Source organism: Platichthys flesus, chromosome 14, assembly GCF_949316205.1.
Source record: "Platichthys flesus chromosome 14, fPlaFle2.1, whole genome shotgun sequence".
NCBI classification, from domain to species: Eukaryota; Metazoa; Chordata; class Actinopteri; order Pleuronectiformes; family Pleuronectidae; genus Platichthys; species Platichthys flesus.
Window position 1 is genome coordinate 18,972,519 of NC_084958.1, and position 26,970 is coordinate 18,999,488.

At 41.9% G+C, this 26,970-nt stretch overlaps 1 protein-coding gene across 3 annotated transcripts; it reads right to left on the reverse strand.

The window, feature by feature from the left end:
- Positions 1-431: 431 nt before the first annotated feature.
- On the reverse strand, positions 432-26,970 carry myo9b (myosin IXb). 3 transcript variants are annotated; one of them, XM_062403977.1, is made up of 41 exons: positions 26,670-26,968; positions 24,807-25,643; positions 18,591-18,685; positions 18,310-18,372; positions 17,073-17,172; positions 15,859-15,962; positions 14,480-14,603; positions 14,109-14,198; positions 13,885-14,001; positions 13,665-13,799; positions 13,328-13,449; positions 12,641-12,782; positions 12,163-12,352; positions 11,861-11,933; positions 11,403-11,495; positions 11,242-11,281; positions 11,037-11,159; positions 10,806-10,886; positions 10,602-10,712; positions 10,396-10,518; positions 10,005-10,154; positions 9,611-9,726; positions 8,903-9,268; positions 8,687-8,768; positions 8,284-8,481; positions 7,181-7,284; positions 7,000-7,070; positions 6,532-6,707; positions 6,294-6,401; positions 5,951-6,121; positions 5,828-5,869; positions 5,633-5,744; positions 5,463-5,536; positions 5,190-5,382; positions 4,790-4,918; positions 4,515-4,620; positions 4,300-4,431; positions 4,047-4,170; positions 3,288-3,388; positions 3,066-3,193; positions 432-2,276 (listed from the first exon to the last, which is right to left on the reverse strand). In XM_062403977.1, exons 2-41 carry the CDS (start codon positions 25,581-25,583, stop codon positions 2,044-2,046), a joined length of 5,619 nt encoding a protein of 1,872 aa, XP_062259961.1. In that variant the 5' UTR covers positions 25,584-25,643; positions 26,670-26,968; the 3' UTR covers positions 432-2,043. The 3 variants fall into 3 exon arrangements, with proteins under 3 accessions (XP_062259961.1, XP_062259962.1, XP_062259963.1); XM_062403979.1 differs by having other exon boundaries at positions 2,136-2,276; positions 3,054-3,193; positions 26,670-26,970; XM_062403978.1 differs by lacking the exon at positions 8,284-8,481.

Below are 26,970 nucleotides of genomic sequence, written 5' to 3' on the forward strand. Positions count from 1 at the left end.
AACTACACGGATAGATTCTAAACAAACATGGAGGGAATGTTACAAGGGAGGATGTGTTAGAATAATCATTTAAAGTTCTCCTCCTCGAACACCAGTGTTGTGCAAGATCACACCTCTCATGAACTAGTTCAAAATTCAGTTCATACAAGTAAACATGAATAGTTCACGTTCATAGTTCACCATTTAAATTCTGAACTAGTTCATAGTTCAGTTCATACAAGTAAACATGAATAGTTCACGTTCATATATCACCATTTAAATTCTGAACTAGTTCATAGTTCAGTTCATGTCATAGTTTTAAGGTGGAAAGTGAGAATGAAAGACTTAACTTGTTAAAGAAAACCTTATTCATCATTACCCCTTGCCTTTACTGTCGGGAACCCACTATTAAAATAAGTTATTTTCCTGCATCTAGACCTGCAGACGAAACACTCGGGACAAAAGAAAACTGTATTTATGAAAAGCACATCAGAAACATACAAATACATACATTAAAAAAAAGGATCCAAGAATTTAGAGATGGGCTTTGCTTGACAATGCCTGTCAGACATTAACGATAATACTGTATTCACTCTGCTTTATTGATCTACTTTTCATTAGTGGTGGGAGAGGTAGTCAGATCTGTCATCCAAGTTAAAGTAGTTATTCCACACTGTAGAAATTGTTATACTAACTGTAAATTTAGTCATGCATTCTGGATTTGAATTGTAAAAAAAAAAAGAAAAAAGTACATAGTAATCATTCACCCATTTCTGAGATGAATCTTAGAAACATAAAATCCCCATAACATACACTGAGTTGTCAGTTTATTAGGAACAGCTGACTGGAACCCGTGCAGTCAAAACGTCAACAGCACTGCAATAAATCCTACTTTCCTAAATGTTATGTTTAGTTTTTATGGATATTTTGATTTAACTTCATCCCCTTGGACTAGTTTGCCTTGTCTCTTGTCAAAATTTAAAGCATAAATTCCAATTAATATATTTCAAAATTGTTTTGTCTATTTTCTAAATAATAGAAGTATAAATAGAGCTCTGCCATATAATTTAATTTCCATTTAATGTTTATTCATGCAGTATGTTTTTGTCAGGGTGATACCATGTACTTGCATCCTAATGTCCGACCAGAATATGACATACACTCTTACAACACTTGTTGATGTCAAGGGAGTAATTATTGGTTGCAGTTATTATTATTAGTTCATGTAGTGATAATTGGAAAATGATCAGTGAATTTCATTTGGGGAATCAAGAGTCAAAATTAGAAGACATCCACCACAACAAACATAATTCCTAAACCCTTATTAAATGTACATGCATGAATATAAAAAAAATGTATATACAAAGTGTTTACTTAGTGAAAACTGCACAGCCTTGGAACAAGAAATTAAAAAAAGACAGAGGGGTACATTTTCAGTCTGGATAAAAAGTATTATGACCATTTTCTTTGTAGGTTCCTTGAATCAATGATCACTCACGGCAGTCGGTATAAAGAAAAGCCCAAACAACTCAACTGATCAGTTTCAAATAATTCAGCAAATGCCCAAAATACAATGTTACAGTCTGTACAATGGAAAATCACTTTATGTACAATGTTAGAACTTTTTTTGGTACACTTATTTATTCTTTTCACAAACAACTCCTCCACATCCATTGGCACCACAGTCGTCAGCTCAGAATATGGTCTGTGAATAAAGGAGATACTTGAATCCTAAATTGCTCCTCGTCACATTTCTCCATTTATCTCTAAAGATGATACACAGCTCAAAGGGACCTTTTTCTAAAACGTGCTTCCTGTACAATTCTGAAATATGTTTAAAATCACATACAGCGATACACAAGGATGAGACCCTGCTGATGGTTCTTCTTCAGATCTGTGATTAAAAACCCTGAAGGAACTGTTTCTCCGTTAAATACAAATAAGTCCTCAAAGCACTTTGTCTCCATAGCAGCACTGACAAATGGAAAAGTCTTTAAAACAAAGTGCACATCTTCTGATAACACGTACTTGAGAAAATCAAAAATATTCCTGGTGGTGTTGCGTTCAAGGTAGTTCCTCATCTTCATCGATGTAAGGGATGTCCAGGTCTTCAAAGCTCCCGTTGGCGGAGGGGTTGTCTGGGCTCGACAGGAATATCATGGACTGAGTGACACCTGTCCCTCGTCCCGGTGTGAACTCGTTTGTCTGAGCCATCAGGCTCCTGACTCTCTGTGCCAGGTCAGGAGGTTTCACCGGGCAGTCGGGTTTCGGTGTTTTCAATCGCATGGTCACCCGACCTGGTGGGAAACATCGGATTAGTCAGCATCGTTAAGGTCTAAGGAGTTTTGTTTGCAGAAAAAACTACTTTGACACAATAAATAAACAAATACATGCAATTTAAAAAAAAAGTATAAAATATATAAAATAAATATAGCACAAAAACATGTACATACATGATGAATGTATCCACCACAAAGTGCAAGCTGTGCAGCTGTGCACAGTGAGTGACTGGTGGAGAATGATAACTATGTGTTAAATGGCGGTGGGTGTGTACGCTGATGTAGAGTGTGGGTGTGTTGTGTAGCTTTTCTGTCAGTGGGGGCGACACAATGTGTACAACAATTTCATGTGCAGACTTAACTATGCAGCATATTTATGGTGTCAGAAAACCAATTTTTTTTTTATTATAAGAGGGATTCTGGAGCCATAAAGACAATAAAGAGAAAAAGTCAAACATCTGCTCACTTGCAACACAAGTGCTCACAGCTTCTCTGAACGTCCGTGCTTGGAGTTGGCTGAGTTTGACGGAAAGACAACTATACAATCGAGCCCCTCTCTTTGTCAGAGTGAGGCAGGAGTTTTTTCTCTTTTCTTCCATTCTACACGCCTCCTCTTTCTTCATATATGTGCCTAAAGCACATGTCTGCATGCACAGTGACCGGAGCTATCACGATGACATAACTATGTATTTAGGAGGTAAAAAAAAAGAAAAAAAAGAAATAGACACAAAATGATTACATCAGCTTTTTGGTGTGTGTTCTTTTTAAACCCAGGGGTAGGTGAAAATACCTTACCTCCCTACTGACCTTCCGATTCCAGGCTCCCCAGATGAGAGTCATCGAGGCTTTCGGAGCTCATTGATGACAATGAGTCCAGGTTGTCGTTGTCGAAGTTCTCCTGCTCCAGGTCAGGTAGCCTGCAGGCCAGGTCCACCCTGGAGATAACAACACAAGATAGTGTCAATATTCAAACTCTGATGAATCTCTTACGAACTTTGAATGAAAAAAAAAAAAAAAACTTCATCTCACTTTTCTTGCTTGATAGACTTGATCCTTTCGATGAGAGTCATCTCTGTTTCATCAGTGTTGATCGCCTCTGGAACATTCAGCTCTGAAGGGTTTTCAACAACCTGCACATGGATCAGATTAGTGATTGGGTGTAAACTGCTAAATGGAGACGCTGGCTCCACTGGAATTCATTCCACAAGTAACATCCAACTGCCCGAGGAACTATAGATATATTCAAAATAGTTGCTCTCATCTTTAAGCTTAAGTTTATATTTCAATACGTCTCATCACTCAGTTACAATCAAGTTTTTGTTTTTGTTTAAAATTGACTGATTTTATTAAAATCCTGAATGTTTATCCTGTTACCACTCGTGTCGAAGCTTGCTTCCCAGCTCCATGTGCAAATAATCAGTTACGTCATTTGTGAAGATCAAATGATGTTGTTTTAACCCAGTCTGAGCAAACAGATGAGTCCAAGGTCCATATGTGTGTTGTTGTGTGTGTATGTGTGTGTCTCCCTAGAGATAGGGATGGGCTGATTGAATTGTTATGTGGTGATCAGTTTTTGACCAAAACAAAAAAGCATAGAAACACGTTGGATTGAATATTTGAATGTAGTGGGTGAAAGGATTAAGGACAATGCGGCCTCACTAAATCCCACAACCACCTCCGAAGTCGCATCCGGTTGCGTTCAGACCTCAGCACTGTCCACTTGTGATCACTCAGGACAGATGTTAACATCAGGTCCTAAAACCCGGGTCTTGTGTTGTGTCCTCTCACCGTGTTCTGCCTCTTCAGTTTGAGCTGATTCACAGCCAGGGCCTCGGCATATTCCAGCTCCTGGATATTCTGCATCTTCTCATTGTAGCGTCTGAACTGCTCACAGATCAGCGTCTCCACACACCTGCAGAAAACAGAGCGCCTCCATGAATCACAATCCATCTCTGGAAATACAGACAGTATCGGGAACATACCGTGTTGTGACATGAAAAATAAACGACTGTGGTGAGGGATGTGCAGCAGGTTGACTCACTGTGTTGTCTTGGACACGTCCTTCATACCCAGGAAGGGGTCGTCAGAGTCAGGAGAGCGCAGGATGCAGGGGGCAAACACAATAGCCAGAGAGGTCGGCGTCATTTTGTTGTGCTCTTCTTCCTTTGCGACCCTAAAAGACACAAAGGTCAAGATCTCCCTTTTCTCTCACAAGTTGACACAAAATACCCCAACAAACAAAAGTCATCCTCATACCTGACGAGGTGAAAGATGAGCCGCTCCAATGTGTTGTGATTAGCAGGAGGAAGTTCATCCACCTTCTGGTACACAGCCCTGATTCTGTCATCATTCTCAGGCAGCTCTGGAAGTGGAAAAAAAGAAGAGATTCATCATTTTAGATTTCATATCGTATTAAAGAAGAAGATCAGGATTGTTTTAAGGGAAATGAAAAACAAGGGCCTACGTTGTAACAGGACCACTCAAGGTTTATATCTGAAATGAAAATATGTATTCCATCAAAATGTTCTCACCTGCAGCATGGAGAAAGTCACTGTAGAGGGAATAGGTCAAGAGGGGGTCAGGCAGCTCTCTGAGCCATCGTTTAACCAGACCTGTGATGGTGTGGATGGGGTAGTTCTCTAAACATGCTGACTCAGGATCTGATGGAACAAGACAGAAAACATAGATTTAATAAAAACATTACTTTTTAATGGTCCAAAGTTATTTCTCAGTAAATGTTGTTGGGTGGCAAAGGATGTGATTGTAGATTTGTTTACGAACCAGTATTGAGTTTATATATATTGTAATCGTTGTATGTTTTACGTTATTTACTCTTAAAGAATTTAAATTGAACTTGAACAATACAAATATAAGTAAGCAAACATTCAAAGTAGATCAAACTAACAGAGACAAAGGCTTGACATTTCTTACTGGTCTCCAGGATCTGGTGAAGCTCCCTCGCTCGAACGGCCGAGCCCGACTTGCGGTAAATGCCCTCGGTGTAGAGGCCGTTTATCTCCACATACAACAGCAGCATCTCCACCACCTTGGGCACGGGGTTGGCTTTACTGGTGAGGACACACACCTGCACCCCAAAGTGAAGGGAGCCTGGCAAATTCTCATCCTGTCAACAGAACGAGTTAATATGAGGGATTCAGTCTTGAGAAAGCGATGTTAGGAAATATTAAAAACGTCCTTTCTTACCTTTCTGGCGCACCGTGTGGAGCAATCTGTGATGATTTTGTCCAAGCATTTCTTGTGACATATTAATTTGCAGGCTAAAACAAAAACAGAAGAACAAAAGACTAGTTTCTTTTAAGGCCTTTGTGTTTCATGTATGTTAATATTTGATTGTGACGCTTTTTCCAACTCACCGCTGCACATGTAGGCTTTCTCCATCCCCCAGATGTAGGAGCCACACAAGTCACATGACTGCATGATGTTCACCTGGTAGGTGCTGAACAGGTGATCCAGAGGACTGTCGAGCTGTGACAGAGAATATACACCGGGATTATTTCACTAGATTCATATTGAGAGAACCCAACAGTGCAGATAGATATTACTCTTACACATTTTTCCTTTTTCCGCCTCTTCTTTGTCCCTTTAGGCGCCTGAGAGAGTGAGGAGGATATTTAGTTTATACTGTCACAATGGTTCAGAGGGCGATGATCAACTTAAATTCTCACACTTACCTTCAGCGGTTCAGACTCCTCTCGTTTCCTTTCGCCCCTGATGAAGCCGTCGAGCACGGACTGGAACAGGTTGACCACCAGGGAGACTTTTGCCTTCTCCCCGGGGCCAGCGAGTGTGTTGACCTTGTTGTGGTAACCTTTCATCAGATCCTTGTAGGCAATCTGCGGCTTCTGTTGGTCACAAGGTGCCCATTGAAACAGTTAATCACGATTTATCCTTCAACCAGCGATTGTAAAATAAACAAAAGTGAGACATGCTAAAAACAAAAGGGGAATAGAAAACTGTTTCCCTTCGATGAAGCTTCAAGGTTCTCGTTCACACGGAGGAAAGAAATGGACTCACCTCCAACGAGTACATGCCTTTGATGGTCTCTCTGAACTGCATGGTGGCTGTGAGGAAGATGCGCTCTGTTGGCGACAGCTCTTTTATTCTTGTTCGGAGCTCGTTGACCTGATGACAGAGGTGAGGAAACGATGACGATGAATAAAAGAGGGTTAATCAAAATATATAAAATATCTGTCCCCTGACATGAGTGTGAAGAGTTGATTTATCATTCTTCTCTTTTTCCTCCCGATCTCACCTGGTTTCCGAGGAACTCATCCAGGTGTCTTAGCTCCTTGGTGTCGCTGATCTCCCGGTCCAGAGATGTGTTCCACTCGATCGACCGGGTGGTGCGGCTGATTTTAATGGTGGGGTTTCGATCGGTGTTTTTGCTCGGCATGTGGTAGGAATGCGGAGTGTACCTGGGCAGGGTGACTGGAGGGGACATGAGGAGAGATGGACAGGAATGCATCTTTATCTGGAGAGATTATCAAAGCTCAATCTCAAAGCCATTAAACAGAAATGACATGAAAAGTCTGACAGCAATTGTTTATGGGAAACTGACCTCCAGGTGGCAGTAAACAGAAGCGTGGGTATAACAGGGTATATCATCATATAAACATGTTTGTGCTACTGCTACAGTGTATTTAAAGCATGTGTACATTTCAAATATCTGCACTGCAAAAGTAAAAAGAATAAAACTACTGCATTGTGTTACCGGTTGTACCTGTAGGAGAGTCACTGCTCGGGGAAAGTTTCGGTACTCGTCTCTTGAGGAATCTGCTGAGAAACCAGATCCTGTAGAAAAGACAATTTGTGTTAATTCCATGCAGGGGTTATATAGGCACGAAAGAGCTTGGTTCTAAAAACTGAAGCCACTACTTAATTTCCTTATTATTAATTCTCACTTATCAGGAGTTGTGAGCTGCGATTGGTTCGACCCCTGTCCTGAGTTCTCGTTGCTGGTCCTGGGCTGGAGGCTGAACCTCGACCCATCAGGTTCTGCTGAGATCTGCAAAAGTATCAAGACGTGAACATACTTCAAGTTGACGTGTGACCGACTTAACAAGACAAAAATAAATGCCGCTGGTATCAAGAGTTAGCCCTTTCCCCCCCCCCCCGCCATGTTCACGTGCAGCGACAGATCGCACCAAACGCCTCCAAAACTCCGCCCACAGCTCCTCCACCACCAAATCTCCTCCAGCACCGAATAAAACACCCGTAGACAAGATAAAATATTAGCACAGCTGCTTTATTCCTTCACCATTTTATTTATCATGCAAGGAAACACGGTCTCTTGCTGCCACCTCAACTTTAACCTGGTTCCTTTCAATTAGTATGATTGAAATTAGTTTGTAGTTAATAAGTGTATGTCATTATTTTCCTTAACGCCAGCTTAGTAAGACTTAAAAGATACATTTACAGGTTCATATTTCCCATGTCAATGCGTTAAGTGTTTGATGTGATTTGCTCTGTGCAGAAAAGTTGGATTTTAATGAGTAATGAAAAATATTCCAGGGCCGATTACATTGTTTAAAGTGAGGATTTTTGAAAGTAGGTTAATTAATTACCATATACAGATTAAGATCAACACAAGAGGCCATGATTAAGTTGTAGTGAGCATGTACATTAAACACATCACAATAAGCCTGCATGAAGCAATAACCTGGAATTCCTGAGGCCACCATGAACAAACCCCGGATATAACTATGAACAAAAACAAGCCGACACTGAAACCAGTCACTATCTTCTGTTGGAAATTGAATCTACTGACGCACGACTCATTTGGGTAAAGGGGTCAAAAATAAAGATGAGCAACGAGCTGTGGAAATGGGTTTTCATATTTCCTCTCACTTTGGAAGCAACTGCTCATTTATCATTGCGCCGGTTTGCAGAGAAGAAAAATGCAAAGTTCCACAAGAAGGAAACCGTCGTTCTGCTCAGAACATAGACATGCGAGGCCTGCATGCAGAGAAGCAGCATCGTAGACCAGCGTCCCTTTGGTCAGTACCTTGACCTGGGACGTGTAGCCCCGGACATCCACGCTACTGATCGAGCTCTGCAGGGCGTTTATGTGGGGGCTGAGGGGAGGCAGCGGGAAGCTCCAGTACTCACTCTCCTTGGAGCCCCCAAAGTTAGCCATCAAACCGCTGCGGGCGTAGGCTAAGCGCCGTTTGCGTTTGGGCAGCTTTCGGAGGCGCACCCTGACCTAATTGGGTCAGGAAAGGTGGTGAGGCAGAGAACTGGGAGGGCTGGGACTCATGGGAAACGGCTTTGTGATCTTAACATACGTTTACAGTGCACACAACTACAGCTCGTCAACATCTATTGTTGTGAAGGAAAAAAAACAACAACAACCATGCTTTGAATTATATTTAGACGGTGTAAGAAGAACAAGGAAAAGTAAAGGTTACCTCACTGCTGGTAGGTGAACTATCAGAGCCTGATGAGCAGATATTTGACAGTTCATCGACAGACTTGGATTTCCCTTTTCGGCTGTTTTACAGAAGGAAACAGGAGCAAAGCTGTGGATTACTGGGGAACTCATATTAGACACTTTGCATTTGCTGGTTAAACCATCAAGATATGCAGAATAATGAGTCGTAATGAGTAATAGAGCTTTTACTTACTGAAAGTCATCTGCCCTATTCGCCTGTACATTCCGCCTGAATGTTTCTGGACTCGACTCATCCGTGGGTTCGCCCTCGCTCTTTCTTTCCTTCCACTTCTCGGCCTTCTCCTTGAAGCCCTCCATGTCTGTGTAGCGCTGAAGTGAGCTGCTGGCGGAGGGGCTGGGGGAGCGATCCACACCGCCGACTTTAGGGTCCAGAGGGCAGGAATGGGGCCTGGTGAGCGGCGGCGGGGATCCTCTGCCGTCTCGTTTCTCCCGGCTCTGGTCCCTCGGTGCCGACTGGTTGCTGCCGTGGTCGAGCTTCTGGGCCCTGTTGGGGCTCTGCTCCACCTTTTGCTGCCTCTTGAACTCTTTTTTGGTCATGCTGTTGATTAAGAACCATTATATTAGACTGGCATTGCGGTAACTGTATTCATTTTTGTTTATTCTTGTGTTTTAAATGGTGCTTTTCAGTCTCAAAGCTCTATACAGTGCAGCATGTGCAGCACTTTCTCTCACAATACTCCAAACACTTCCAGCTCAACTGTCAGGAGCAATTTGGGGTTCAGTGTCTTGCCCATGGGAAATTTGGCACACGGTGGGGGGTTCGAACCACTGACCTGAACTTTATTGGCTGATATTCTACCTGTTGCACACATGCCCCTGAACAAAGTGTTGATCTGAAGAGTGACTGGAAATCTATGAAATCATACAGCGGTCTGTGTACCTGTCCCTTCCCTGCCGAGTCGTCCCCTCGTCCTTCCTCTTCAGAGACGTCCTCCACGCCGTCTGGATCACGGTCGCAGCTTGATTTTGATTCTCATAAAACTCTCGCCAGCTCCTCTGAAACAACAGAAATCCTCTGTCAACTTCAGTCCAATCTCATTTGTTCTTTACTCACCTTTCATTCTTCAAAATGAGAAGCCAATGGCATTGTGACACCTTTAGCTGATTAAGAGTCATGTACATGTATAGGTGAATAGTAACTGTGTCACAATATCAACCAGGTGCTTGTACAATGTGATGGGGGGGGGGGAGAGTTTTCATTGTCCAGCAGTCCACATAAGGAGATTTCTGAAAGTACTGTTTTATTCTAAAGCATGTTTTTACACAAACCGCACCTGAATGAGAAGCGTGGCATCTTTCTTTTGCAGAAAGTGCTGTCGTATGAGAGAGGCCCGGAACCAGCGCTGCAGAATGATGAGGCGACGCATCACCTCTTTGTTATGAGTGTCTTGCAGCAGCTGCCTTTCCTTTTCCTTGAGGAAAACCTGAGCAGATGAAACAGAGGCATAGAAAAGTTTGGGTTAGTTGTACTGTGCAGTTTGTTTAACATCTAAGTTCATTCATTCTTGGTGTAATGACCTTGTATAAACCATCAAGTGAAGCAGTTTACATGAGGAGACGTATGTTGATGAATTTCCTGGATGTCGTCCCATTTACAGTTACCGTAGATTCACAGGAACATGCAGAGTTAGTATTCATAATAAAATAGTAATGATTATGATTAACCTTTGTTTTTCCTATTTGGTAGGTGGACTTGTCGAGCTTCATCTTCTCAAACAGCTCAGTTATGTGCTCAGGAGCTCCACATGCTCCTTTTGGGAATAACATCCTGAACTTCTCCACAAACTCCTGTTATCGACAGAAAAGCAGTATTATCATTATCCTATTTGTGTTTTTTAATGCTATGTAAATATCTTGTGTTTTCTTCTTACCCCGAATGTGTATCTAGCGCTGTAGCCAGACTTCTGGATGTGAACCATCTGCAGCATGTCTATGTAACGGATTTGCTTCAGCACAAGTTTCTCGTCAAAGTGCAGCTCCTTCTGTGATAAAAAGAATGTCAACCATCAGTGTGATAACAAAACATGAGACTTAACTCATCAGGATAATTTTCAGATTCATAAATGACGTTTTACCTTTTCAGTGTTGGAGCGAAGACAGAAAATGAAAAAAGGCTCAGCTTTTTCAATCGTCTCCATCAGCTTTCTGAGCGAGGCCTGAAGGATTCAATAGATACAACCTTTACTTATCAGGAATCAGCTGATACAAGGTTCTGATAATTTGGGACTATTCTTCAGCTGATCCTAGCCACACATGAGCAACACGGTAAAGTTACATATAGAGAAGAAGAGAAGAAGATGGCGAACCTGCAGCTGAGCACTGACTGTGAGAGGCCTCGCTCTCGGGTGAGGGTGGAAGACGGATTTGCTGGTTCGGTCGTGCGCAGTGAGACCAACAATATGATGGAGTGACTGGAAATCCATGAGTTTCTGTTTGAAGAGGCATAATTAATATACATCTTACAGCTAATAACAAACTCTTGAGATGACAAACACTTGACAAACACTTTACCTTTGGAATGAGCTGCTTCTGTCGACCTCCTCTGCTCCTCCTGAAGACAACACACATGAAATGAGTCTCCACACAAAAAATCTGAACAGACTGTATCTGTTAACAAAATTAAAAAAAGAAGTTCCACTTTAGTTTAAACTACATGAATATGGCTGACTTACTTTCTCATTTCATAACTGGTGAAGATGTCTTCGAATACATCGAGGGGATGTTCATCAGAGCGATCGAAGGAGAAGTCCAGAGTGATGCTGTGGCTGTGAACATTTTGTATTTTTTACAGGGTTTCATTTATGGTGAACCACACGTTGTTTCCTCTGGATCACTATTGAAATTTCTAAAAAACAATAACTACATATATATGTAAATATAATAATTAAAATATCCTCAGCTGAGTTCAGAGCAATGATTTCAGGTCACGGAAAAGAAAAATTCACTTGGAACTTAATCTTTCCTCCACAAATACAGCTGAGCGACAAAACAGAAAAACAAATGAATGAATTATATTTAAATGCAATGTTGTAATCAGACCTGGATGTTTAACGGCTACAGTTGCTAACTCTATAACAGAAAGTTCCTGCCTGATTTATTAAAGGTGTTGTGTTCAGTGATGTGTATTCACCTGGAGAGTCGGTCCACGGCACTGTTGCGCTGTTTGATTTCTTTGAGGGATTTGCGGGAGGTCCGTCTGGTGGCTGTGGTGACAATAGAAGTCAGTTTAAATAAAAGTCATCAGAACATTGATCACAAGAAGAAAAAAGAAAAACATGTTGACGGTTTCCCTCGTCGAGGAACTGGAACCAGCTTTTCCAGCAACAACAAATCCACTGTCAAGTCAACATTTCTCTGACGTACACAGAGTGAGGTATGCAGCTGCTGGTTCCAGGTAAAAATGTGACTCAACTAGCAGCTCCTGCCACCTACTCTTGTCTGCCCGCTGGCGTCCCAGGTTTTTGAACACGGAGAGGATTCGGATGGTGGCTCGGAGGACGCCCCATCTGAACAGGGCCTCTGGGCTGGAAGCAACCAGCTGATGCAGGAAGGACCGCTCGCTGCTGCGGAGCAGAGACACGACTTCAGGACGCATGTGCTCCGAGTTCCGCTCTCTGAAGTCCTGGAGAATAAAAACAATCAGGATTCACACTCTGGAAGCTTCTGCTCTAGAAGTCAGAGGATCTGTGAGGCTTCACATTGGTTACATGCGAGGAGGGAGCCGGGTTAATCATTCACTTAGTTCACATATTTTCAGGTTTTTCTCACACGGCTTTATCTGACAAGGCCACATAGGATCAACACCCTTTTCAGGGGAATGATGGAAAGGCCTGAGTTTCAAATGTGGCGGGAGAAATCGTAATTCACACGGATGATTATGGACGTTTGCAAAGTGGGAACAATGCTCCACCTTGATGTGATATTCAACAGTCCCCGCAAAGTGTTGGATGGCAAAAGTCAGCTTTCTGTTTGGAGAAGGTACAAAAAGGGAGTTGTTGTGATGCTGCTGCTTCAGCTGGTGCATCAGGGTTTCGTCTGTGGCCTCGGGGAGGCTGAAGGAACACACAGAGGACAACATATCCAGTTACACATGTGATACATGAGAAACACAATGAGACTCAAACAGAGGAGCATGTGAACAGCAAAGGGATCTGATGCCTTATTCAGTTAAAGGTATTGACTGATTATTTGCTTTCATTGATAGAACAAGGTGGTGACATGATTATATTACAGCAAATTCTAGAGCTTTACAAAAACATTTTATACATATATGTACATATTTTTAGATTATCATTCAATATTGCTTACCCATTCATATTAACACCACAGATACAATGTGTTCATGATGACTCTTGCTTTATCTGGCATGTTTGTTTTGTTTGAAACACTAGCTGTAATTAAATTAATTTAACAAATAACACACAATAATGTAGTTATAGGCATTTGTCAACAGCTATTCCTCCTCCTTGGTGATTAAACAACTGACGATTGACAATAAGGTAAAACACATCTGTACTAATACACAATCCACAACCCATCAAATGTATTAATCTGAGAGATTAAGTTCGTGGAAACGTCTCAGGTGAAGTTCACTCACTCGTCCTCATTGTGCAGCAGGTCGAAGATTCCAGTTGATTTCTGGCTGATCAGCTCGATGACGCCACCGTTGTCGCTGTAGTCAATGTTCTGCCAAGTGAGGCCCTCCGACACATAATCCTCCTGGAATCAAGTTTTATTCACAATCACACGATCAGATTAAATGTAAATTAAATGAAACAGTGGTAATGGTCAAATAGAACAAACTGGAATATAGACACACAGGGTAAAACAGCAGCTGCAGAGATAACAAGTTTCAAGTCCATAGAAATCTAAAGACAAATGAAATACACAGTATATATGAGTCTGTGTGTGTATATATATGTAAATCCACCTACTTGCTTGAGCTTGAAGATGCTCTGGTTGATGTAATGCTGCAGCTTTTCATTTGTGTAGTTGATGCACAGCTGCTCAAAACGGTTTGTGTGGAGGTTCTCGAATCCAAACATGTCCAACACACCGATGGACAAACACTGAAACGACGACAACATGAATACTCTGAGTTCGGTGGGGGACATTACACAAGTTGTCCTCCCGTGGTGAGTCTTGGTGACTTACAGAGACGGAATCCTCCATGTCTCGTCTGTTGAGCATTGCCAGGTTGATGTGAAGGACGATCCAGTCAAACAGGGCGCTGTACAGAGACTTGGCCATGGAGTCCCGCGCTTTGGAGGCCTGCACAGAAAATCGTATATTTAATGCACAATAAGATTAAACAAACACATATTTATAATAATTAAAAGGTAACCAGGCAGCCATAATACTACATTTAAACACCATACCTCTTCTAGTGTGTACGGATAGTTTATGGTGGCGTTGGTGGTCACGACTCTCCTCTTGGTCAACGTCGTCACCAGCATCTCTTCTTTCACCTGGAAATAAATTTAAAACAGAAAAAAATATAGAGACAAATTCTACAACATAGAACATACTAAATACTAAAAAATACTTTATACAAGTTATCCACTGTAAAACAACTGTATTAACCTGTCTTTAAACAAAACAGAATTTAGGGGTTGATTAGCTCAAACTTTCATCTAAACTATAAGTTATTTTTGACGTAACACACCGAGACAATTCAAGATTAAACCTGGATGTAGATAATAAATCCAGATGATGATTAAGTGATGTGTGTTTGGCTTTAGGAACGCACCTTGAGCAGGTCAGACAGCGTAGACAGGACCTCAGCAGGTCCGACCTCCAGGACCTGAGTGTCCTCTGACAGGGCGTACGTCACATTGCCCAGGTGGAGGATGGCAGAGAGCGTGGAAAATATTCTGCATGGAACAAACAAACACGAACACACACACAGGGTCAGTGTATTCTTTTGTGGCACAACACATCTGGCAGACACATTGGGGGGCTTTAGTCCTGGCAAATTGGGTAAAACCATGGTTGTTAAGGAGGTTATGCTTGTTTATTAATCGGTTGGTTTGTTTGTTTGTCAGCAAGATTATGAAAAAAATTACTTGATGAATAATTTTGAATGGTGGAAGGATACAAAATGGGTCAAAAAAGAACCCATTCACTTTTGGGGCAGATCTGGATCAGAAAGCGAATCTAGCCAGACCGATTCTGTGCAAATGTATTTTGATTTATTTGCTAGTCACAGGAGTAACGAGGATCAAGGACAGAGGCTATAAAATATGAAATCATCTCTGCCTTAAATATATATATAGAACTTTTAATTTTCTATAAACAGATAAGATTATTAACTGATCACTGTTCTCAGAAACCTGTACTGTGGACGGACTTTCATATCTCGTTTTGATCTCTTTTCCTGTTTGTACAGCCTGGTTGATGGTTCATCACCACGTCAGTACTAACACAAAGCTGATGTGAAACTGGTGCATTTGGAGCCAGTGTTGTGAACAGTAAAATTTGCTGTGTTGATGTTGCCTTTGAGCAAGCACATCTAGAATCGTAAAATCTTGAGGATAGTTGATAACAAATGTGGCAAATTAATGAGATTTACTTGATTCACTATGCGCACGAGCAATTCTGCCCTGGATCCCTGTGGCAGGACTACAGGTGTCTGCTGAGGACGGATCCCAAACTATGCTGCCGCTGCTTTCATGTGTGCACTGTGTCCCAAGGCTGTCAGGCACTTGCCGACATGCTTGCTGCATTTTTCCCCTGCTTCACTTGACAAGCTCTGACCTGCTACATGAGCAAAGAAAGCCGAGGCTCTCAGAGAAGGTTCGGTTAGAATTTCACAAGAGTTCACGTTCACGCACAGTTTTTATATTCCAGGTTGTTGCAGCTGACGTTAAACTGTGGAACCTGTTCCTGAGAAGTGCAGGTCTGATGCAAATATTAGTTCTTTTAAAATAGATTCTGAAAACTGTCCTGTTTGCCACGGTCCTTTTATTAAATCATTCAAATTACACATTTTGTAAACTGTAAACTTTCTTTTTTTATTCTGTACTTAACTCCTTTTTAACCTATATTTTCTTTTTAAAATCATCTTTTCTGTATTTTTGTTATATTGCTTGGGATTTGCCTCAGCTGACTTATAAAAAGCGTACATACTGTTTCTGGGTGGAGGCCAAGAAGCCGACCATTTCCATGGCCTGATGGAGCCTTTTGTACTCCTGCACCAGTTTCTTCTCATCATCTATAAGACTGAGGAAGACCTGCAGAATAGACAGAGAGGATGTGAAGAGAGAGACAGGAATATAAAGCATAGAGCCACAAAGGTTTATGCATGGAAACATGTAAAACTAACAAGATCAGAACCATCTTCAGCTTTTTTATTAATTTATTAGTTTGTCTATTTATTCTCACGCTATTTATTGACTTTCATGTACATTTGTGAATATATATCTTGTTTCCGTTTCTCTATAATCCACTTTGGTGGTTTATAAAGCTGTTTTCAGAGATGCACTGAACTCAGACATTTTCCTGAAGTATTGCATCGGGGGCTTCTTGTGAGAATGCAAATATCAGAGCCAGTTGCCCCCGACATTTTCCACATTTTTTCCTGCCGGGCCCCTGGGAAAATGTCCAGTACATGTCAGAGTGAGTCCATGTGAGAATACAGCAGAAAAAACTCGATGGGTCCAGTTTAAAAAGGTACTTTTGTATTTCCCAGGTTGTGTTGACACCTGTGATTTAGTTTAATTTAGAGTCATTCTTCGTCATCAGGAATACATGAACTGAAAAATCGGATTCAGTGACACTGACTTTAGCAAAATGAGGATTCTCATCACTGAACTTTTAGGTTTTCTCTCTGTATTGTTTTTGAGCATCATCCACGACTCATGGCTACAACTGAAATGCAGCCACATATAAGGAAAAGCTACTTAAAAAATAAAAATGTTTTTAACTGGAACATGATCTCTGTAAAAGCTGTTTGATCTTCCAAGTTGCATTGTCACAATAAATTAAAAACACCATAAAACACTGTGCTGTTGAGTCTAAACACAGACTTCAATCACACCAGAGAAAAAAATCAATATGACTAAATGAATTTAAAGTGCCTCTAAAGTAAAGCATGTTCACTGAAACCTAAATAAACATGTTGGAGGTCGACATGTTCCTAAACTGAAAATGTAATAAAATGATTTTGAAGAAAAACAGGAGCAGGATAAGCCTAGGTGAAGGTTTTTACAGTTTTATGTGACGGTTTCAAGATATTATTGTTTTCCGTCTATAAAACACCAACCACTAACCACCCCCCCCCGACAGCCTTAAATGACACATCACTGTGTCATGCCGCTGTAAAGATTGTGGATCAAAGTTACCTGCTTGAGGTAAAGATAATCCTGCGGCTTCAGCAGGTGAAACTCCTCCCGCTCGTCTTTGGACGCTCCCACCAGCAGATAGTAGAACACGTGGTAGTTCCTGCAGGTCAGAGGTCACAGGGCCCAGATACAGTCGGTCAGGGCTCGTGTTATTCACTCAACACGTCGCTGCAGGCCTGTGTTTTGAGTGAGGTCTGCTGTTTCTGACCCCTTCCACAGATCATGATGCAGGTATGACGGTGAATGGACTTTTTTTATAAAAAGGCTTATACATCTTTCAAAAGGCTTTACAGGGCATTCATATTCATATAGAGCTTTTATACGCAGCCCTCTGGTTGGTGGACGACCGGTTCGATCTCCTGAGCCACAAGTGTTATTGACAATTCCAGAATTTGTCCATTCAGACACACATTCATACAAGGCTTCTATTCATTACATTACATTACATTACATTACATTTCATTTAGCTGACGCTTTTATCCAAATCGACTTACAATAAGTGCATTCAAACCCCGAGGGTACATACCAAGGACGACAAGAATCAAGAAAGTACAATTTCTTCAAATAAAGCAAAACTACAAAGTGATATAAGTAAGTGCCATTTAAGTGCTACTAAAGTGTTAGTTTCAAAAAGTTGTTAGTTTTTTTTTGTTTTTTTTTATTCAAGGTTAAGTCGGAAGAGGTATGTTTTTAGTTTTCGGCGGAAGATGTGTAGACTTTCTGATGTCCGGATGTCAATGGGGAGCTCATTCCACCATTTAGGAGCCAGGACGGAAAACAGTCGTGTTTTTGATGAGTGTTTAGCTCGCAGTGAGGGAGCAACGAGCTGATTGGCCGAAGCAGAGCGGAGTGAACGGGGTGGGGTGTAACGTTTGACCATGTCCTGGATGTAGACTGGACCGGATCCGTTCACAGCATGGTACGCAAGTACTAGTGTTTTGAACCGGATGCGAGCAGCCACTGGTAACCAGTGAAGGGAGCGGAGGAGAGGAGTAGTGTGAGTGAATTTAGGTTGGTTAAAAACCAGTCGAGCTGCTGCTCTATCACACGCTGATCACAGTCAGGGTCAACATGGGGTTCAGTAGCTTGCCCACACATGTATTTTGCCACAGCCGACCCTTGTTGGCAAGACTGAGTAAGGTTGGTCTCAGTAGAGATTCATTTCCATGCTCAGATTTTCCGTTAAAATGTGAGTTCTTTCCCTGAGGATTTGAAATGTCACCTGTCTTCATCTTACCTCTCCGTCTTATCTCTGGACACCAGGCGGCCCTTCTCAAGTAGGTACTTTTCAATAACTGCCCTGCAAGAAATACAGACACACACAGAGGAGAGTGTCAACAAAGCCTGCGACGCTTCGCCGAGGTTGCCAACATTGACCAATTATGACATGAGAAGAAAAATTTGCTTAACAAAAGACATCCTCCAAAAATAAACAGAATCGCAGATGCCTGGAGGATTCTTTTAAAAAAGGAGCACCGGAGGTTGTGGAGGATAATAAAACTGGCCTGGCCGCCTCACCCTCTGATGACACCGCTCTCCAGGTAGTGGAGCTGGATGAACTTCCCGAAGCGACTGGAGTTGTTATTCTCGGCAGTCCTGGCGTTGCCAAAAGCCTGTTTGAAATATAGACAGCATAAGTTTCCACGGAAATGAACAGACACATTTGTCACAGACACTGGCACCAAAACCTAAACACTGCAAATGTCCGCTGCTCAGAGGAGCTATAAATTAAGTCAGTTCGGTGTGTGGATGGTGGAGCGTGTGTTCCACGAGCAAAAGAGCAGAGATGGAGTTGGGAAAACTCTCTTCATGAGTGTAGCCTGCGAAGAAACGAAAAGAGAGTGACGGATCCCTACGTACTAATAAGTATTAAGATTATACAATAGGTACGAGAATTGTGGGAAATAGAAAAATGTTGTAATAAGGATGTAAAAACATAAATCTGAAATGATATAAAACACTTTTTTCCATATCTTAAAGTTGTTTGTCTGATTTTAACAATTTTCCTAAGAACTTACAATTGAATCACATGATTTACAACCTCACCACTCTAGGAATTCACCTGCTTCACCACATCAGATTTCAGTCTTCCTGATTTGCCTTCGTGGACTGTGATGTGTTTAAACAATGCAGTCAAACCAGGAGAATCACATCGGGCACATAATGAAGTGATGACGAGGATTAAATCCTTGAAGCCTCAAAGAACTTGTGAATGAAAAAACATTTCTTTTCCGTGTGGTGGACGAGTTCACTACACGGTGGGTACAAAACCCACGTCTCAAATGTGAGGATTATTCTCTCTTCTCTCAATTAATACATTAACAATTCAGAGTTAAAAGTAAGGAAATGTAGTTAAAAACATGTGTTGTCCAATTTACATCTCAAATAAACATTCAGTTTTAATAAAATAAAAATGAGGGAAGCAATAAATAAACAATTAATCCTGAATTTCGTTTGCAATCAATGAAGGATTCATTTAATTGTTTTATAACTGTCAATTTTAAATAACTGTAATAACCAAACCATTTATTATCTGATCGATTCAGCTCAATTATCTTAAATCAAACTCCTTAACTGTGGTTCAGACTATAACTATATTTCGTCATGTTTATTTGAAGACCGAAAAACCTTGTGATTGTTTTATTAGCCCTTGAGAAACAATAATGACGGTAATCAGTCAGTGAGGCCCTCCCACAAACATTGCACAGTGTTTTATTGTACGACACACTGGAGACAGTATCCAAGGTTCAATACCAAAAGCACAGGAGACTCCACCCAGGTAACATCAGTGGGTAAAATGACACTTCAGCCTCTGCTGACTCTGGATCAGCCACTACTTCCCAAGATTGAACCTTTCCTAAATGGTAAAGAAAATTCCCAACTGAGCCCAGGTCTGTCTCCAAGCATAATCCTCGTTCTTCATTCCTGTGAGAGCTGTGCGGAGAGTCGTGTCTCAACCCGCCGGAGTAATGTCTACACAGATGGTGGGACAGGTCTGCCATCTGCACTGATCACACACTGTAAAGCTCTGAATCACTGGAATGTTCCCGTGAAGCTTTTTGCAAACGCACCGAGGTGAAGGATTTCATTTTCAACCAGCTCGATAAAAGAGGGTAGATGTAACGAGATAAGAATGAAAGGAATGTGGAGGGGAAGGTGATGGGAGAGAGAGAGAGAAACAGGTGTTTGTCAGGTCCCAGTTTGGGGACTGGTTCCTCTGAAGGACATGATCTTTAAAGAGAGGACGGACAGGCTTAGAAGAATCCTCCTGATTTACAGGAACACAGACAACAGATCATTCAAAGAGTCAAAGATTTGCATATTTGTCCCCAGAAATTCACCTGTAGGAAACAAGGGGAATACCACCAGGGGTAAAAAGGTTCCATATTACGTGAGTTTACAGAATGAGATGTGATAACTAATACTTTTTCAAACTGATTAATTAAGTTAAGGTGCCCAATAGGAAGCTTATTCCAGCTCCTCAACTGTGACATGTCTCTGTTTCATATCAACATGAATTAAGCTTTTTTAACTGCTGTCGAGCTACTTTAGATTTTTCCCAATTTCCTGATGCTTTATATCTTAAATGATTAATTCATGCACAGAATTAATCATCTATAAAAGTATAATAAAAGGTCATTGTTCTATTTAGCCCTTATCGTTACCACATCTGTTTAGCTCTAATACTCACAACTCACGACTAACAAAAAAACAAGAGGATTAATAAAAACCACTGATGGAATTCAAACCCTGAATCCACTTCAGTATTCACACACTGTTTTTCATTCATTTAGTTTGGTCCCAAACTTTTAGCTGTGAGCGATCAGCACTGGTTTCACAGGAGCAAGGCGATTACCAGTTAAACCACAGATTTATCCAGAACTTCCTGAGGCATTAAGGTTTTATAGACGACATGTTCTTCCTGCTTTTTCTTTCCCGTTCTCTGAGATCCACATTAAGACCGTGTGTGGTTTGAATAATTACATTGTGATCAAGTCTGCACATCCCAGAATCAGCACTGACTTGCTTATTATGTGTCAATACTCTATAGTTTTTAGCCAATAAGATAATTTCATTATAATTCAAAAGCACTGTAACCCATAATATCAAAACCACACCTGAACATAAACAGGTTTCACACCTATACTTTGGTTTATGTTTGAAGTGATTGAAGCTTTTATATTCTTGTGTCTTTTTGCCAGTTTAAGAGCTTTTCCCAAATGTCCCTAAACACGAAACACAAGGGAGCACTTCCTGTTCACGATCCCTCACGGGATTCATTGAAATGACCAAAATAGTTTTCAATAGTATTTGGTTCATTTCAGAAATTGTTAACGTCCACCATACATATGCTACTACACAATAAAAGTCAATTACATCATTTTACTGATCCGTATCGGTTACAGAGAAAACACAGTATTATTATCATATATACTGTAAATCTGTTATCCCTGAAGTATTCAGCTATAGAGCCTCAGCTGAACTAAATATCTTACTCACGTCATCTATTTGTCTTTATTTCTGTCACTACAACAAACCGAGGCCGACTCCTCTTTGCTTTGAGCCCAGAATAATCCCGTGTTATTCCTGTTTGCGTTTACTAACAAAGCCCGGCTCTCGTCCTCTGAATCCGACACTTGGCTGTGCCGACACCCACCAGAGCCAATGGGAGTGGTTGATTCCGAACAGTGAAAGCCTACATCACCAGTAAAGATGGCAGATTAGAAGTGACGGTAAAAGCAACGCGGCAGGCAGAAAGTGAGACTAGCTAAAACATGTCATATTATTTTTAGCCACCGAAGTATAACAGGCCCACATGGACAAGCAGGGGTTCACTGGATAGAGCTGATTTACTGGTTTAATGGAAATGCTTCGTCAGCTCAAACCTTTGGGGAGTTGATATCTGGAAGCGTAAACACTCCCATGGAGTCTTGTGATACTTCACATATATTTATTCTGGAAGATACTGGGGTCCAAAACTAAAGGTTTGAGATTATTCCCTTTGGATCTATCATGTGATCATTTACTGGCTTTGTGAATTAACGAGGATCTTGTGAACACAATCGAAGACTTTGGTACAGATTAAGGATCCTTACTCTGCCAAGGTCCAATGAAACCCTTATGAAACCACATTTAAATTCACTATTTCGCAACGTTGACGAAAGTGAAAACAAACTCCTGCACAGTCCTTGAGTCACACCGCATCACTCCACCAAGTTTTATGGAGAGTGGGTCAGTTGTTTTTGCATATTCCTGCTATCTCACATGTGGATAAAAACATAACCTGATGCAAATGCTGCAAAGTGGATTATGGGATACAGGGGGCTGCAAAGGATCCACCGGTGTTGTCAAACAAATTGAGACTAAGACAGAAGCTGCATTTCTAGCTGGAATATGTGGAGGCCATTCAAATGTGACAGAATATGCTTGTCAAAATGGGGAAAGGGGGATGAATGTGCTCTTGAAATGAAAAGCTAGGACGAATTTGAGATCTCTGGATTGACACACAGCGGGACTAAAGGGAGAAGAGGGGGGAGAAAAGGTGCTTTTGTGAGAATGGGGTTTAGGTAGAGAGCGAGGAGGTGATTTCTGCTTTGCTTTGTGGGTTTTCCCGCTAACTGGCTGAGCCTGTTCTGACACGTTCCCGTTTCTTTTCTCTCTCTGGTGCTCCCTCCAGGACAACGCCCTGCACATTCCCCCCGTGGAGCGCAGCTACAAACCTCCAGCCACCACTGCAAGGTGTCATCACTCCCTGGCTATCAAGTGCAATTTTCCACCTGGTTTTAATATCCCAAAACATACAATCAAACTTTGCATTACTCATTACTTGCATTCTAAAAAGAAGCCCAGAGTACAGTGGCAGTTTGTCTGTCACTCAACTTTGGCCAGAGCTCATTTAATGACACATCAGAGGGAAAGATAAGGAAGCTACACTTCTTAGATTTCCGATTAGGAACAAGTTTCACAGGGTATGACTCATGAATGCAAAGGAAATCCGTAAATGGCAAAGCAGAACGTCTCGAGAAACACAACAACCCAAAAAACTTCATTAGTGCATATGGAAGACGGCTTTGGATCGATTCCTCTATTCTTATTATATTCTTCCTATATATTTCTTCATCGGGGGGGCTTGTTCTGCATTTTCAATTTGCCCTAAACAAAACAAACCAGCCTCTGCTCAGGTCTAACCTCTGACTTTTAGGAGATGAGCTCAAAACAACAAAATGCCAGTGAGATCATTCTGCAGAAAAATACTTAATAGAAGGAAAAGCCTGTCCGTCTTGTTCAGAAAGGGGAGGAATACATATCTAGTTTCAGGTCCCCTGGGATTGTGTGTGTAGGGGTGTGAACAGTAGCTATAGGACCAGGATCTCTTATGTGAAAGCTTAGCTGGTGTATTGATGAAGAGACAGAGAATGGATTCAAGCACAAAACAGAAAAAAACCAGGCTCGACAAGTCTCCACGCCTTCTCCTGCAAAACGGGTCACATTTACTGGCAGATACAGTGGATTTAATTTAGGTATAAAGCAAAGAGTCACATGCTGCGCTTTCAAAGTATGAACCCTTTCAGAATTTTGTTTTTTGGAATGAAGTGAAACAAGCTGATGTTTCCAGTTCCCACTCCTTGATCTGTGCCCTGAGCAGTGAAAACAGACTGACAACAGGGAAACTGAGAAAGAAATTGTGTTTTTCCTGTAAAACACAAGTTCTGACGAGGCGACATTAAAAGTTCCCTTTAAAAAAAAACATCTGTCCTAGTTTCATGTCGGTTATTTGAACTTGTTGTGTAATTTAACCGACATCTGAAACAGAAAGCCGAGATCTGAGGGAACTGTGGCTTCAAGTTCCTGACACTGACACAGCTACTGTGGAGGAGAGCCACAGAAACAACAACGACACCATTTAACCTAAATGTAAATTTAAAGTTGTGTTTGCGTTTTGAGTAAGGTTCATTTGAGGAAACTATGAAATCAAAAAGTTGTTGATCTTGTTCATGTCTATGGCTCTTGATGTTCATCCATCACCTGTGGCAGTTTAGCCCAGAAATACACAACTACTATAGGAGTCAACCATGGAGCACACGGCAGCTTTTTGTGGGTATTCTTGAACACAATCATGTTTTTTTACTGCAGGAAGAGGAAAACACAAGGGTCTGGATTATATTTCCTGTATTACAAGAGTGGATTCTGTTTATTTTTAACCAGAATAGCAGTGATTAACATGTACGGAAAAGGCTTTGACACTAAAGTATAAACTTTATTCATGAAATAGCTTGTTTCCACAAACTCATACCACCATGACTGTATGAGGTCAGGATGGAGGTTCAGTTAGTGTCCCTCTCTTCATGTCACAACACAGTTAATCCAACAAGATCAAGACTTTTGCCATGTTTGGAAAAATCCCACGATTAACTGAGTAATTAAATCTTTCAAAATGTGCATAATCGTCAGTTAGAGCTCTAGTTTTGAGAGTTTAAAGCTCGAAATTGCCACAAAAAGGTTCCCACATTTCCCTGAGTCATCAAACTGTCTTCTAATATTTGTTTTTTCACAATCAAAAGTCGTATTAAATTACTACAATGCTTTATCACTGATAACCTGAATCTTTTGATTGATTGTTATGCTAGGAAATCCGAAACTGCGATAATCGTGTGTTTGATACCCGTGTCAGACAGCGAGAAAGTCATTCTGCAACTACAGACGCAGGGGTCAGTGGATAATGGGGTCACCTACCTCCAGCAGCGGTCCCGCCCCGAGGATGGTCCGCTCCAGCCCGGTGGAGTACGTCTTCTGGCCCAGCGCGGTCAGGCAGTGGATGAGGTAACTGCTGCTCTCCGTCTTCCCCGAGCCGATCACTCCAGATATGACGATGCACTGGTTGACCTGCCTGCTCAGCATGGTGCGGAAGGCCACGTCTGCTACCGCGAATATGTGAGGGCTCAGTTTGCCCAGTGGCTGCTTCTCATACATCTTGATATACTTGGGGTTGTAGTAAACAGGAAGGAGCTTATTGGGATTGATGGCGATGAGGATGTTTCTGGCGTAGGTGTAGATTTTGAACTTGTAGAAGCGTTGGCGTAAAGCCTCCAGAATACTCTGCTCAGTCACAGCCGGGAGGTTGCAGAGGTCATCATAGTCCTCCGTGCTGCTCACTTGGTCGCCTCCAATGGCGGCCGGCTGCTGCTGCAGGATGAAGTAGTGGCCCTGGCTTTGAGGATGCCACCTCTGTGCCTGGGTTGGCCACAGCAGGACTCGCTTCAGAGGAACGTCGCCATCTTTCAGAGGCATCTCTTCTCCATCCCTCTCCCGGACCTCCAGCAGGGCGTACCTCTGGCTGGAGTCCAGCCCCAGGGTGACGATAGCGTTGTGGATGACGGACCTGGCATTGTCCCCGCGGCTCACCTGCAGGGGACAGTAGACGGCCGTTTCCTGGGACGTCCGGGGGTAGATCTGCACGACTCGGGCCCTTCCGTCCTGCTCAGGGGCCCCGGCTCCGTCTGTAGTGCTCATCCTGATACACAGACGCAGGCTTCAGCATAACTCACTGTGCCCACTCTCTGCCAGCCTCCACTGTGGAAACACACACATAATGAGATTAAATGAAATAGTTAGATGATGAAAATCAAACTGAAATAGAAACAACTAAATCCATGCACGACCTAATTTAGCATCCGAAACCTCCTTTTTACAGTAAAATTATTATTATTTAATTCAAGATGCTTCAAATTACCCCAGTGAAACGTATCAAGCTCAAACCTTTGCTTTCAAAATACTGTAATAACTGTAAAACTGTTGAATATTATATTTTCGACTGGCCTCTTGTAAATGGTTTCTGGTTTGGATCATTCAATCCACACTGAGGTGCTTCTGTCTTGCCCCGATCAGGAGATGTGTTCTCCCTCTTTGGATATTGGACAATGTCTGCATATGGTTTTTTGGTCTGGAGATTTATGGAATGTATGCTTCTGGCTGAGAGACAAGCTGTTTTTACAAGATCCAGGATCCTTTCTGGAGTGAATAGAGGCTGACGGGGTCCAGCTAGAGAAGTTGATTGAAGACATAGAGGTCATCAACTGACTCTTGATGCACTTCCTTTTCTCTGTCTTGGTTTCTTTTATGTCTTTCTTTTTCTTTGTGTATGTCCTAAAGACTGAAAGACAGTTTTTCCAGACTACAGTGGAGATGACAGGGCCCAGATCAGCTCTTGCAAGGGGTCTACATGGTCTAACATGGTTTTGAGGTACATTAGACGGTCATTACTTCTTCAATGTGTCCCCCTGTAAATTCCTTCTGTGTACTGTACTTTTTTCTGTCTTCTCTTTTCCTGTGTGTCCTCTGATATTTATAAGTTTTCTTGTGGTTGAAAACTCTGAGACTCAGTGAACATACTTCAAAGTACGGTCATTTGGCACAAAACACATTAAAACACTTTGCTCCCCCCACTTCCACACAGAGAATCAACCTGCTGTATCAGGAATTACCAACTTTTCCATTTTTCACCACAGAAAGTTCCCACACATCCACCCAGGGGACAAATGTCCAACGGTGACATCAACAAGTGTCCAACTGGATTCAAATGTCCAGATAAAAACTCACCAGACCGCTCATTGCATGTTGAAGAGCTGGAAAAGTCCCAACGACAGCGAAGGAGAAGAGGGGAGACGAGTTCCTGCAGCTCCAGTGAAACCAAGCCAGAGAAAAACTGAAACTTCCCTCACCTGAGCCTCCAGAGAAAAAAGGTGAGACAGGAAACTGTTTCTCGATCAGTTTCAAATCCCCTCCCAGAAGCTCACACAATGCTCACACGCACATATCGTGGGAGAAAACAGTTCTTCCCTGAAATCACAGTTCTTATCAGAGATGTGGGGGATCTGACGTGTCCACCGCGTTGCTGCCC

What these genes read in the sequence shown, in the direction of transcription:
- myo9b (XM_062403977.1), bottom strand. Translation starts at nt 25,583, where the DNA reads ATGAGCACTACAGACGGAGCCGGGGCCCCTGAGCAGGACGGAAGGGCC. An exon ending in TTGGCCTCCACCCAGAAACA is followed by an intron (nt 14,604 to 15,858) that starts GTATGTACGCTT and finishes TGTTCCATGCAG; the next exon opens with AATATTTTCCACGCTCTCTG. An exon ending in TCACCAGATCCTGGAGACCA is followed by an intron (nt 4,919 to 5,189) that starts GTAAGAAATGTC and finishes TTGTTCCATCAG; the next exon opens with ATCCTGAGTCAGCATGTTTA.